At 39.7% G+C, this 14,955-nt stretch overlaps 1 protein-coding gene across 1 annotated transcript; it reads left to right on the top strand.

Moving 5' to 3' along the window:
* Window positions 1-254: 254 nt before the first annotated feature.
* LOC117403978 (zinc finger protein 239-like) lies at window positions 255-4,988 on the top strand. Its single transcript, XM_059026711.1, has 3 exons — window positions 255-500; window positions 1,602-1,856; window positions 2,248-4,988. Exons 2-3 carry the CDS (start codon window positions 1,631-1,633, stop codon window positions 3,147-3,149), a joined length of 1,128 nt encoding a protein of 375 aa, XP_058882694.1. The 5' UTR covers window positions 255-500; window positions 1,602-1,630; the 3' UTR covers window positions 3,150-4,988.
* The last annotated feature ends 9,967 nt before the right edge of the window (window positions 4,989-14,955 follow it).

Raw genomic sequence — 14,955 nt, 5'->3', positions numbered from 1 at the left:
GCAGTATAGATACTGTACATTAAAGCACAATCGGAACTCCCCACCCTGTAACGCTGCCCAGCGCAGTGCCCAGCCAGCAAATACTTTTACAAACACAACATTCTACCAGCCAAAGTAAATGACACAAGTAACCACTCTAGTGCTACTTTGATTTCTACGTCTCTCCTCCATCCAAAACAAAAAACTGCGATGCGATGAACCGCCCACGGTATTGGCTGACGGTGTTCCAAAGGAGGACTTGATTGGCTAACCTCCTCGTCAGTCTTTGGGGGTGGGTCAGTGTGAGGCTTGTTATACGGAAGGAGAGAGAACTCTGTTTTGTTGTATGTATGTGAATGCTGCGTCTCTCAGGTTAAATTATTTTCTGTACTTTTACTTTGTTCATATATTTATTTCACTGAAAAGTCGTATACAGTCTAAAGAGGTGAGACAGGTGGAAAGCAAGACTCGAAGATAAATAGAATTAAAACTTTAAAGCGACAAAGCCGAGGCGAGTACAGGTAAGGAACAGGCACAGTAACGTCAAGTACAGTACTACACTAGCCCTCTGATTCAGACACAGCTTGAGTGTCACTGAATTGTATGTTTGTCTTATTTTTGTACTGCATACTACTGTTACGGTATCCAGGACACCTGGACACCTCCTCTCGTTTGTAACCTTTCTTATATGACGTAAGAAGTGTCAAAGAACCGACTATAGTGACGTTGTTATCGATTTTAATGGCGATATTTCTGTATGTGTATGTTGATGCCGTTACTGTTCTGCACTGCACTGCAGTGCACTGATGGCTGCCACTGTATACCTTTGTCTAAAAGGATATATATTCCAAAATTAATTTTACTGTATCTACAGTATCCACAAGCTTACTGTGCGTTTAAGAAACTGCAAAATAAATGTTGTTCTTCCTTCTTTCCAAACTCCCTACACCCTTTGTCAAATTATTTTCTCAAAACATGTTTCGTTGTAATGTCACCTGCTTCAGAAACCTGCCTGGCCTTTAATGATGTTAATATATGAATCCACAGTAGATTATCCATACTCAGAAACAACACTTAAATGTTAGTGTTCACTGAAGTGTGCTTTTCTTATGCAGGCATCAAAGTCAACAAAAAGTGTGGTTTCTGAATATCACCTTAAGTCTTATATTCTTCAATTTGCTTCCCGAACCAAAACACCTTGACTTGTCTCTTGTAGTAATGTCACACATAGAGGCTGTGTGGTCCAGTGGTTAAAGAAAAGGGCTTGTAACCAGGAGGTCCCCGGTTCAAATCCCACCTCAACCACTGACTCATTGTGTGACCCTGAGCAAGTCACTTAACCTCCTTGTGCTCCGTCTTTCAGGTGAGACGTAGTTGTAAGTGACTCTACAGCTGATGCATAGTTCACACACCCTAGTCTCTGTAAGTCGCCTTGGATAAAGGCGTCTGCTAAATAAACAAATAATAATAATAATAATAATAATAATACTGTACTACCTCAACAAGGTGTCCCAGTGCATGCTGCAGGGTAGTGTGCAGCACACCCCACAGAACAGCATCAAAGGAACAAATTCCCACTGTATTTTCCCAATTGTAAGAATGTCTCATTTATCCCCACACAGGTTCTGAAGAGGAAATGGTTTAGCATCGCATGAAGGACGTTTCCGAGATGGAATCTTTTTATATCAAACAGGAGTCCAGCGAGCCGCCATCCGCACCCTTGAAGTGTGTTGTTTCAGAGGACTGGAGTGTTCAGATCAAGGAAGAGGTGACAAGGGTGGCTGACAGTCCTGGGTACATAACAACCGAGAGCACTGGAGACGACGAAGGCGATATTAAACAAGAGGAAACATCACAGACCAGTAGCACTGTGACACGTACGTAAAACAACGTTAGCCTTATTGGGATTCAAATCTCTTTAAATATTTTTCAAATACAAAGTGGTGTGTATGTATTGCTAGTCTTATTCCCATACATTATAAAATGTAACTATTCAGAATATCCATGCAGTTTGATCCATTCCTGGTTTTATAAGACAAGCCCGAGCTTTGTTACCTCTGCACTGTGGCTATCCAGGCTCATTTTAAAACTTGGAAAGGGGGGAAACGGCTCTGCAATAGGAGTCTTATTCCATAAGTATTTAATGTTGGTTGCTGATTTAATATTGGTCACACCCTGTTCATATCCAGTGTAAAGGTGAGCTAAACTGAACGTGCTGTAACATTTATTTTTCTCCCTCTCTTTCTCGATCTATCATCTATCCTGAAGTGGATGTTAAATCAGAACATGGATCGTATCCCTGCCCTCACTGCAACTTCTCTTTTACTGGTGCCCAGTATCTGGAGAAGCACACAAAGATGGCACACAGAGAAGAATACGTGAAGATACTGAGAAACCAGGCCTCTTTGCACAGCACTGAATATGATAAGATTTTCAATGACTTGGAAAGCCTCAAGAAAAACAAGAGATTGCGCTTAGGAGGACCACCCTATTACTGTATTGAATGCGGGAATAGTTTCAGTCAGTTGGGAGCCCTTAAAATACACAAGCGAATTCACACAGGAGAAGCCCCTTTCCTGTGTACCGAATGTGGGAAAAGCTTCAAGGCTTCAGGAGACCTGAAAATACACCAGCGAATTCACACAGGAGAGACACCATATCACTGTGCTGACTGTGGGAAAAGGTTCAGCCAGCTAGGGAGCTTCAGAAGCCACCAGAGGACTCACACAGGAGAAGCTCCGTATTATTGTTACGATTGTGGGAAGAGTTTCAAGCAGCCAGGAAATCTTAAAAAACACCAGCGAACCCACACAGGAGAGAGGCCGTATCACTGTTTTCAATGTGGGAAAAGTTTCAAGCAGTCGGGAGACCTGAAAATACACCAGAGAATTCACACAGGCGAGAGCCCATACTGGTGTGCTGAATGTGGGAAAAGATACAAGGCTTCCAGGGACCTGAAAGTGCACCAGCGCGTTCACGCAGGAGAGAAACCGTATCACTGCTCTGAATGTGGGAAGAACTTCAGTCGGTGTAGGAGCCTTAAAATCCATCAGCGAATTCACACTGGAGAAAACCCATATGACTGTACTGATTGTGGGAAGAGTTTCCGGGTTTACATGCAACTGAAGAAACACCAGCGAATACACACAGGAGAGACAAAAACCTTATGACTGTTGTGAGTGTGGGAGAAGCTTCAAGCAGTCCCAACCCCTTATAGCACACCAGAGGACACACACGGAAGAAACGTGTATGTCTGTACTGAACGTGAGAGAATTTTAAGCAGCTAAGATCCTTTAAAAGACATCAGAGAACTCACAAAGGAGATAATCTGTAAACATATACACTATATGGCAGTGGTACTTAATTATGGCCCTTGAGATCCATTCCAGTCCAGGTTTATACTCCAAGAAGGTTCTAAAATAGTTAATTGAGCCTTCTAAGAGGCAATTGTCTAATTTAGGACCCGATTGATATAAAACCTGGATTTGAATGGATCTCAGGGGCCAGATCTGAGTACCACTGCTGTACGGAATACTTCTGCACCCTATAAATAATTTTATTTTAAAGGAAAGTATTCAGTATACGTGAATAGATATTAGAAGTGTGTGAAACACTTCATATATTAATGTCTGATTTCACAGACCGCAAATACACTTGTCTTGGTACTTACATAAGGTGTTATTTGAGGCCCAGGAAATCTAGTACTGTGTAGTTAGAGACAGATTCATTTTTAAGTGTATTTATGTTTTGTATTGTTTTAAATTAATATTCTTACTGGAAACAATTAAAATAAGTGACAAACCAAACTTGCCATCACAGTAAATATTACAAAAATGTCCACTCACAAGTTGTTTAACATATTGCAGTTTCTTAATTTAAACCAACATACAATATACCATTCTTACTATTCCTTGATAAGAAACTGGATTTAAAGATTTTATCTATCAATCTATCAATCTATCTATCTATCTATCTATCTATCTATCTATCTATATATAGATATATAAATTAGGGGTTTTTACCGAATATAAATTCGTATTAAGATATGCACAAATAATTGGTCTTCTTCCTAATATTAGTAATGGCCAAATAGTGACTTTCATTTTTATGAATATTAGGCCGTATTCGTTGCAAATGAAGTGTTTGAAATCAGTGAGAATTGAGAGCCTCTCATTTCAACCACGCCTCCCTCTGCAGTCTGTGACACTGGAAGCCAATCAGTGTGGGGAAGAAGGGTACAGAGTCAGTGCTTCAGTTCATTCGATTCGAGAGCGCTGTATAGGGAAAAGTAAAGTGGAATTGTGCTTAAATTTGTTTCACTGTGTCAAGAAAAAAGACTTGTGTTGTCGTAATTTAAATAAAATAGTGTTTTTGGAGGGGGTAGGAGCTTTGAAGTTTTTTTAAACGTTGTGAAAATATAATTAATATTTTTGTAACCAGCTTAGCAAGACGATGGTCTCTGTGTATCGTGCACAGTTGCAGCACTAGGCTCCAGTTTGGAGCTGCACTGCAGGCTGTGTGAAAGAGGAAAAACGCTGTCTTACTGATGGTTGGGATTTTAGAAGAGTGTTTATTCGATTTTAAAAAACTTTAAGGGGCAAACATAAAGGGGCATTACGTCATCAAAAATACAAAAAGAAAGCGAAGCGCCCTACTTATAGTAGAGCTTTGTTACAAAATACAGCACAGGACTGGACTGCACAGTATATATTATACACAGTAGAAGTGAAGTTTGCATGGGTGTTGCATAGAAAACTGCACATTGTTGCATTGTTTTGTCACTCAGGACATTTTTACATTGTAAATAAGTGTAAATAAACGAGTTTTAAACAACTTCTGGGTTTGCCCCTTCCCACTTCCAGTTTGACGAATACAAACATGAGTACTAATAGTATGGGCACGAATACAGATACAGATACTGGCTCTATGTACCACCCCTAATATACAGTGCCTTGCGAAAGTATTCGGCCCCCTTGAACTTTGCGACCTTTTGCCACATTTCAGGCTTCAAACATAAAGATATGAAACTGTAATTTTTTGTGAAGAATCAACAACAAGTGGGACACAATCATGAAGTGGAACGAAATTTATTGGATATTTCAAACTTTTTTAACAAATAAAAAACTGAAAAATTGGGCGTGCAAAATTATTCAGCCCCTTTACTTTCAGTGCAGCAAACTCTCTCCAGAAGTTCAGTGAGGATCTCTGAATGATCCAATGTTGACCTAAATGACTAATGATGATAAATAGAATCCACCTGTGTGTAATCAAGTCTCTGTATAAATGCACCTGCACTGTGATAGTCTCAGAGGTCCGTTTAAAGCGCAGAGAGCATCATGAAGAACAAGGAACACACCAGGCAGGTCCGAGACACTGTTGTGGAGAAGTTTAAAGCCGGATTTGGATACAAAAAGATTTCCCAAGCTTTAAACATCCCAAGGAGCACTGTGCAAGCGATAATATTGAAATGGAAGGAGTATCAGACCACTGCAAATCTACCAAGACCTGGCCATCCCTCTAAACTTTCAGCTCATACAAGGAGAAGACTGATCAGAGATGCAGCCAAGAGGCCCATGATCACTCTGGATGAACTGCAGAGATCTACAGCTGAGGTGGGAGACTCTGTCCATAGGACAACAATCAGTCGTATACTGCACAAATCTGGCCTTTATGGAAGAGTGGCAAGAAGAAAGCCATTTCTTAAAGATATCCATAAAAAGTGTCGTTTACAGTTTGCCACAAGCCACCTGGGAGACACACCAAACATGTGGAAGAAGGTGCTCTGGTCAGATGAAACCAAAATCGAACTTTTTGGCAACAATGCAAAACGTTATGTTTGGCGTAAAAGCAACACAGCTCATCACCCTGAACACACCATCCCCACTGTCAAACATGGTGGTGGCAGCATCATGGTTTGGGCCTGCTTTTCTTCAGCAGGGACAGGGAAGATGGTTAAAATTGATGGGAAGATGGATGGAGCCAAATACAGGACCATTCTGGAAGAAAACCTGATGGAGTCTGCAAAAGACCTGAGACTGGGACGGAGATTTGTCTTCCAACAAGACAATGATCCAAAACATAAAGCAAAATCTACAATGGAATGGTTCACAAATAAACATATCCAGGTGTTAGAATGGCCAAGTCAAAGTCCAGACCTGAATCCAATCGAGAATCTGTGGAAAGAACTGAAAACTGCTGTTCACAAATGCTCTCCATCCAACCTCACTGAGCTCGAGCTGTTTTGCAAGGAGGAATGGGCAAAAATTTCAGTCTCTCGATGTGCAAAACTGATAGAGACATACCCCAAGCGACTTACAGCTGTAATCGCAGCAAAAGGTGGCGCTACAAAGTATTAACTTAAGGGGGCTGAATAATTTTGCACGCCCAATTTTTCAGTTTTTTATTTGTTAAAAAAGTTTGAAATATCCAATAAATTTCGTTCCACTTCATGATTGTGTCCCACTTGTTGTTGATTCTTCACAAAAAATTACAGTTTCATATCTTTATGTTTGAAGCCTGAAATGTGGCAAAAGGTCGCATAGTTCAAGGGGGCCGAATACTTTCGCAAGGCACTGTATATACACTACCGGTCAAAAGTTTTAGAACACCTCAATTTTTCCAGTTTTTATTGAAATTTACGCAGTTTAATATCTCAATGTACTCTGAAATTAAAGCATAGAACAAATAAACAATTGGAGATAAAAAAGAAATCATGGAATCGTTTTGTTTAACAAAATTTAATCTAAATTTTTGACTCATCAAAGTAGCCACCTTTTGCAGATATAACAGCCGAACACACTCGTGGCATTCTTTCTACAATGGAAATCAAATATTGTTCGGAAAGTTCTTCCCAACACTGTTGCAGAAGTTCCCACAAATGTTTTGCACTTGTAGGTTGCTTTGCTTTCACCCTTCTGTCCAGTTCATCCCAAACCAGCTCGATGGGGTTTAAGTCTGGAGACTGTGCTGGCCATTCCATGATTTGAAGCCTACCGTCTCGTTCTTTTCTTCTAAGGTAGTTCTGACATAGCCTGGAGGTATGTTTTGGGTCATTATCTTGCTGTAGGATAAACCCCTGACCAACTAGGCGTATACCAGAGGGTATTGCATGGCGCTGCAAAATGCTGTGGTAGCAGTTTTGGTTCAGGGTGCCACTCACTCTGCAAGTCGCCGACTCTGGATCCAGCAAAAGAGCCCCAGACCATCACGCTTCCTCCTCCATGTTTGACAGTTGGTGTCACACACCGAGGAACCATCCTTTCGCCTACTCGATGGCGTACAAAAACCCTGCGTGATGAACCGAAGATTTCAAATTTGGATTCATCGGTCCATAAGACCTTCTTCCAGTCTTCAGTAGTCCACTGGCGGTGCCTCATGGCCCAGGCAAGCCTCTTTTTCTTATTTTGCCATCTTAGCAATGGCTTTCTTACTGCCACTCGACCTGTCAAACCTGCAGCTCAAAGTCTTCTCTTCATAGTTGAAACTGAGACTTGCTTACTTCGACTAGTGTTAAGCTGTGCTTGAAGCTGTTGTCCTGTGAGCCGCCTATCACGCAAGCTGTTGACTCTCAGAAACTTGTCTTCTGATTCTGTTGTGGCTTTGGGTCTGCCAGACCTCTTCCTGTCAAGAGTTTCCTCCAGTTTCCAAGTGCCTTTTGATGGTGTAGGAAACTGTACTCACTGACACCTTGGCTTTCTTTACAATTTCTAAAGGAAAGACCTACACTTTTAAGGGTTAAAATGGTCTGTCTTCCTTTGTTAATTGCCTTTTTCTTGCCATTATGAGAGCAATATACTACTTCCTGCAGTACAATACTGTCCAAATAATGCTTAAGAGGGTGTAGTAACACAGTCTGTTCCAACACTGCTTTTATACAGACAGAGGATTTGTAAGTAATCAACAAAAGTTGGGACACCTGTAGGAATTGTTAGCATCAACTTTCAAGGCTTAATTTACTCCCATTGCTGCAGAACAGCTGTAAGTTGTTAACCCATTACTTGTTCCCTGAAAAAGGCCTTTTTGTATAACTCTGAAATGTATATTATTTTTCAGTTTTTGGTAACCTAAACTTTTTTTTTAACCTCTGGCAGTTTACCGCTTACCTTTGTACCATTTCAGGTTATTCACTGGACTTGAACTGCTTAAATTTCAATAAAAACTGGAAAAATGGGGGTGTTCTAAAACTTTTGACCGGTAGTGTGTGTGTGTGTATATATATATATATATATATATATACATACATACATACATACATACATACAGTGCTCACCCGTTATAATGCGCCTCGTCATGGTGCGGGATTGGTTATAACACAGTTGGGTCGTGGCTCCCATTTAGAATATAAGAAAGTTTACAAACGAGAGGAGGCCGTTCGGCCCATCTTGGTCATTTGGTCTTTTGCCGTTTTTATTAGTTTATAAACAGGTTACTTGCTATATTAACTAAATATATACACCAAAAAAACAAATAAGTACCAGGCAAACTAAGTAGGTGTCCCTCTGAAATAAAGTTTAATCTGCGCTACAACAGTTGGTCTCAGCTCTGTTGATAGCGTTTGGCTCAGCAATAACACTGCAATTTTATTCATATTAAACCACTGCCATTTCCGGGAATCTGGCAAGAGACAGAAATCTGCAGACCATCCACTAGGTGGTGCTAAAGCCACACACATGAGCCTAAGCAGGTGAGGATACTTACATCCTGGGTACATGGCACCACTCCACTAAGCATTCCAGAACAAAGAGGTCCTATTTTAAAGTCTAATTTTCTATGCTGTCAAGGTCTTAAAGTGGAAGTGCAAAATACAGCGGTAAATCTTGCCTTGACCTATTCTTCCGGCCCTAGTTTCTCTCGTACACACATGTGGTACACACACACACTGGAAGCTCATGAAAGTTCTCTCATACACGCATGTGATACACACTGGATGCTCATATGAAAGTTCTCTCATACACACGTGGTACACACACACTGGATGCTCATATGAATGTTCTCTCTCATACACGCATGTGATACACACTGGATGCTCATATGAAAGTTCTCATACACACATGTACACACACTGGATGCTCATATGAAAGTTCTCTTTCATACACACGTGGTACACACACACACACACTGGATGCTCATATGAAAGTTCTCTTTCATACACACATGTGGTACACACACACACACACTGGATGCTCATATGCAAGTTCTCTTTCATACACACATGTGGTACACACACACACACACTGGATGCTCATATGAAAGTTCTCTTTCATACACACATGTGGTACACACACACACACACTGGATGCTCATATGAAAGTTCTCTTTCATACACACATGTGGTACACACACACACACACTGGATGCTCATATGAAAGTTCTCTTTCATACACACTTGTACACACACACATACACTGGAAGCTTATATTTATAAGCTTATTTATTTATTTATTTATTTAGGAAATTAACCCATTGAGGCCGAAGCCTCGTACATAAAACAACACAATTAATATTTGTGTGGTCCAGCCTTAGACAATAACAAGAAATAAACAAAGGTGCAGTAATGCAGCGTTATTTATTTATTTATTTATTTATTTATATTTCTTTTCAATGTGGGCTAAAAGAAAAGCAATGGCAAGGAGTTTTAAGCACATCCCCAATACGCTCTTTATAACCAAAACATGAGAGGCGATCAAATTCCACTCTTAAACCAGGTGAAAAAGGGTTCCAGGTTTTTGGGAGTCGGTAACATAAAGCCAGTTCTCCTGATCGTGTCCGTATCCTTGGGACTACCAAACTATCAGAATCATGAGATCGCAAACTATAGTCAGTATTGACCTTTTGACCAAAGTACTAAGATAATCAGGAACCATACCTTTAATAACTTTAAAAACGAAGCAATACCGAGTTTTTATACATCTGGCAATGATGTGTCAAAAAAGGACACTCTAAAACAAAACGGCAGCATGAATGATATATTACATCCAATTTTTGCAAAGACTGCTTGGAAGCAAACTGATAGATAAAATCACCATAGTCCAAAACAGGTAGAATAGTAATAGTCACTAACTTTAATCTGCTAGCCTGAGAAAAAAAAACTTATTATTCCTAAAAAGGAAACCTAGTTTAGGTCCTAATTTTGAAAACTGTTTATTAATGTGATAATTAAATGTAAGATGCTCATCGATTCATATACCTAAATATTTATAGGAGGAAACTTTCTTAAGTGATTCACCATACAAAGTAGTAATAGCCCAGGTCTGACTACTAACGTTTTTCCTGTTAGAACAAAATAACATGGGTTGAGTCTTAGTTGCATTTATGCACTCTGCAGATCTCTCTGCACAGCCTGTATGGAATATCCAGTTGTATATAGAATAGTGTCATCTGCATATAAATGTATGCTTGAATTTGTAGTGCCCAAGTTACATCCCAAATCATTTATATACAAAGTAAATAGTAGTGATCCAAGTACTGAACCCTGAGGAACCCCTCTGCACAGAGATAAAAAAGGTTGACATATTTCCATCAGCTCTTATTGCTTGTGTTCAATTTGTTAAGCTGTCCTTGAACCAATCCACAGCCCTGTCACTAATTCCCAGGCCACCTCATTTTCTACAGAGAACAGTATAATCAACTGAATCAAAAGCTCTTTAATTGCTCACTTACTAACATCTCAGATATTTTAGCAATAACTGGTAGGACAGATATAGGCCTATAATTATTAAGGTCTGAGGGTGCGCCTTCCTTAAAAACAGGGACAACATATACTGATTTCCATATTGATGGAATTGAATTGGTGATTACAGAAAGATTAAATAATTCAGTTAATGAGCAATAATCCTAGCTGCTATCTTTAAGAAATATGGCTCCAGATTATCGGGTCCAGCAGACTTCCTTTGATCAAGGTTCATTAGTAATTTAACTACCTCCTTTGTTTTTATAGTTTGAAAATAAAATGTAGCTGTAGTCTTATCCTTCCTTAGTTTGTCTAAGTTAGACTCAATGTGTGACTCAGTATTGGCAACAAGCAAATCCGTTGACAAATGTGTTACAAAGTTTTCAAATGCTTGACCGTCCCTAATAAAAATGCTTATTAAAACAATCAATACTATCTTTACTCCCAGTATAACTACAGTCATTAAATGTAACCTGATGAGGGACAGCTGATGATATCGTAGTGCATTGTATGTTTTTCACAGGGTTCCAGAATGTACATGGGTCATTCATATTATCAGTAGTTAGTCTCAGGAAATAATCAGATTTAGTTTTCTTGATTAAATTCGTACACTTATTTCTCAAAGTACGAAACTGTTGCCAATCATGTTCAGATGTTGTTTTCCCTGCTCTAGCCCAGCATTGGTCTCGAGCTTCTAACGACCCTTTGATTTCACTAGGGAATCAGGGACAATTATATATTTTACACACAGCTTTTTTTAATGGAGCATGATTATTGATAACTGTACTAAATTCATAAAAAATACCCCCAAGCAATATCAACTTGTGGGAAACATGTAATTACTGTCCCATCAATATGGGACACTGCAGTTAAAAACCTGCATCTTTAATTTTTTTATAGTGTCTTTTGAAGAGAATTTTCGGTTTAAGTTTAGGGATATGCACATCTCTGATACAATAAATTGTATTATGATCGCTAAAAGCATTACAGAAAGTTCCTGCCTCTTTGTACCTATTTGGATAGTTTGTAAAGCATAGATCAATTAAAGATCATTTAGACCTTCTGATTAGTATTCAAGTGTCCAACTAACATGTGTATAGCTAATGATTAAAGGCTGTTTCATATAAAGGCATTCTGATTACTCAGGGTGGTGTGATGTGCTCAGGTATTGTATCAGTTGGGGCTAGATGCCTGTGGCTTCAGGACTCATAACCCCCTCTGCCATTGTGATATTTCAGCACATCAATCCACCCTGTCTTACTATAATGCTTACAAAACGTGTATCATAACAGTGTGTTATTATCACTAATAATAATCTATAACTGTTAATAATAACATGTTTACACATCAGGGCCGGCGCTAGGGGGATACCAGGGGGGGCCCGGCCCTCCCAAATGTCCCTTTGGCCCCCCCAGATCCACTTTCCTAAACAGTTTCTTTAAGAGAGTGAAGCTGGGTGGGACAAATGTGTATATTATCTTCCATTTCATTTTCTAATTTCATCTGTGCATTTTTACATTTTCTATTTGACTCATATGCTTGAATATAGATACAGTACTTGCAAAGCACATCACATTATCAAATATATATATCTGCCCACTCAGTTTAAGCTCACATCCGGTTTAAGAAGCCATTAAAATGAAGAGAGAGAGTGTGTGAGAGAGAGGGAAGTACTGTAGACAGTTAAGAACAGTAAACAGAGAGATTATTAAAAGGTTAGTAAATTTAGGTTAGTGATTTAGTTTAAAGTATCAACGTTTGATTGCCAAGGAAATAGATTTTTTTTTTTTGCCATCCATTCATTTTATTTAGTTATTATTGCGTACATTAAGTTAGTTTTATTTACTTCTGGGCCTCCTTACTGTAGTTCTGCTGCATCACAATTGATCGGTTTCTTATTCGACAAAATAAAGAGCCTGTGCCTCACACTACTACTAGAAGCACTGATAATAAAAGAGCCTGTGCCTCACACTACTACTAGAAGCACTGATAATAAAAGAGCCTGTGCCTCACACTACTACTAGAAGCACTGATAATAAAAGAGCCTGTGCCTCACACTACTACTAGAAGCACTGATAATAAAAGAGCCCGTGCCTCACACTACTACTAGAAACACTGATAATAAAAGAGTCTGTGCCTCACACTACTACTAGAAACACTGATAATAAAAGAGCCTGAGGTATGTTTGGTCAACGAGAGAGAAGCTTTAACACAAGTTGGTTTAAATGTAATGTTGTTGAAACTGCCACCCTGGGATACTTCAAGAAGCTGCTTGATGAGATTCTGGGATCAATAAGCTACTAATAACCATTTTACAACTGGGCTTTTTAAAGCTATTTGAATACAATCTACAGAAAGATCCAAAATTAGCAGAGATAGTAAAGACTATACCACAAAATGCAAAGTATACAGCAAAAGATATACAAAATTAAGTGATAGAGACATTGAGTAAATGGTTCTTAATCAAATTAAAGAGAAATATATGCATTCTGATTCTAGTGGGTACTTTATCAAAAGTGATGGGACAGGAGATAAGTGCAATGTAGGAAATCTGTCCATCATGGTAAGATGTGTTACTGATTCAATACCTGAGGAGCATCTGATTGGCTTGCTTGAACTGCATCAGTTGGATGCAGAATACATTACAACTCAAACACTTCAACACCTCTCTGAAGCAGGTTTTAATGCTGACAGCATCATCAGCCAGTGCTACGATGGAGCATCAGTGATGAGTGGGGTTAATGGAGGTGTGCAGGCTTTACTGCAAAGAAAACTAGGAAGGCACATACCATACACACATTGATACAACCATCAGCTGCACTTAGTACTAGTGCATGCAATTCAAAGTGAACCATGTGCAAAGAGATTGTTTGATCTTTGTAGTTCTCTGTATGCATTCTTTCATCAGTACTACATTGATAGAAATTTGCTGGACGTCATGTTGAAGTGACCAAATGTGTTGCTGATAATCAGGATCTTATTCTTGATATACTGTCAGAAGTCTCAGAGGATAATATTGCTTCCATAGACTCATGTACAGAAGCATCCAGACTTTTTTCTCAGCTAAAGAGACAGAGCTGCTTTGTTCTTGGAAAGTTCCTAGTCCATATTATTGGTATTTCAAAGCCAGACAATACTGTTCTTCAGTCACATTCTGTTGATCTGTGATGTGCTGGTGAGATGATAAGAGCATCAGTAGATGCATTAAAAAAAATATCTGTCAAGATGAAGATTTCTGGAATGAGCACTGTAGTGTAGCTGTACTACAAAGAGACAGAGAACCATGAGTAAGCAGCTAGATGATTCTGTTGTGTTTTCAACACTAGGACATTCAGACTCTGCAAGTACTGCTAAATCTGACTGCAGTCTGACATTAAAGAGACCTTGTGGAAGGGTGGGGTTATTCACTGACACAGGAGACAGAAGATTGTAGTTGCAAACGCTGCACAGGTGCTCAGTTTTATTTATTTTCTTTTGTATTTATTTTTGCCCGCAGAGGGCGCTGTTGTCTGTGGCCTGTATACCGGCAATGGTAATTAGGACCACAGGTTACCAACACATGTATAGGCAGGCGCATTCACAGGTGCTCAAAAATAATAATGAAAACCATGACTGACAGGCGGATCCTAAGAGACTGCTGCCCTCTTCCTGCAGTATCACGCATGTGCCAGATAGTCAGTCCAGATCTCCCCTGTTACAAACCTATGTTAAACATTGAACAGTGTCCGAGATGGAACACAGATTGTCTCAGAAGAATCTGGATTTAATGAAGTCTTTGTCTTGCCTTGTACTCCACTCGAGTACATGTCTTGATGCTTCCATGCTAGAGCCTCTTCAGATGATAGCTGCTGTTATTCACAAAAATGACATGGCCAGTGAAATTGTTGTAGCTAAACCTAACCACTTATACCGGATACCCAAACTAAACTGCAGATTTACAATCTTTGCTGCTACACTCCACAGCGAGCTTGACAGCACAGAGACACAGCATTCATACAGACAGACATGCTAATGTTAATGGTTAAATAAACTTGCTTTACTCCTGGAATGCATTAGATGGCAGTGTTGGTGCATGTCGAGGTGAGGAGTACCAGCTGCACATGAATCCCTGAACACAGGCATAAAGGAATGGCAGAAATCTGTGGGATAAGCAGGAATGTGATCAGCCCAGTGCTGTGTGCTGTCTTGTCTACCTGCCTTCCTGCAGCACAGGTGCTCTGCCAGCTGAGCTCCCCAGCCAGTCTTTCTGTCTCTCTGCTCTGTCTGGAGCTGATGCACGCTGGTCAGTGCAGCTTTCAGATGGAGCT

The sequence above is a fragment of the Acipenser ruthenus genome, chromosome 1 (assembly GCF_902713425.1).
Source record: "Acipenser ruthenus chromosome 1, fAciRut3.2 maternal haplotype, whole genome shotgun sequence".
NCBI classification, from domain to species: Eukaryota; Metazoa; Chordata; class Actinopteri; order Acipenseriformes; family Acipenseridae; genus Acipenser; species Acipenser ruthenus.
This window is presented reverse-complemented; position numbering and strand designations above follow the sequence as displayed.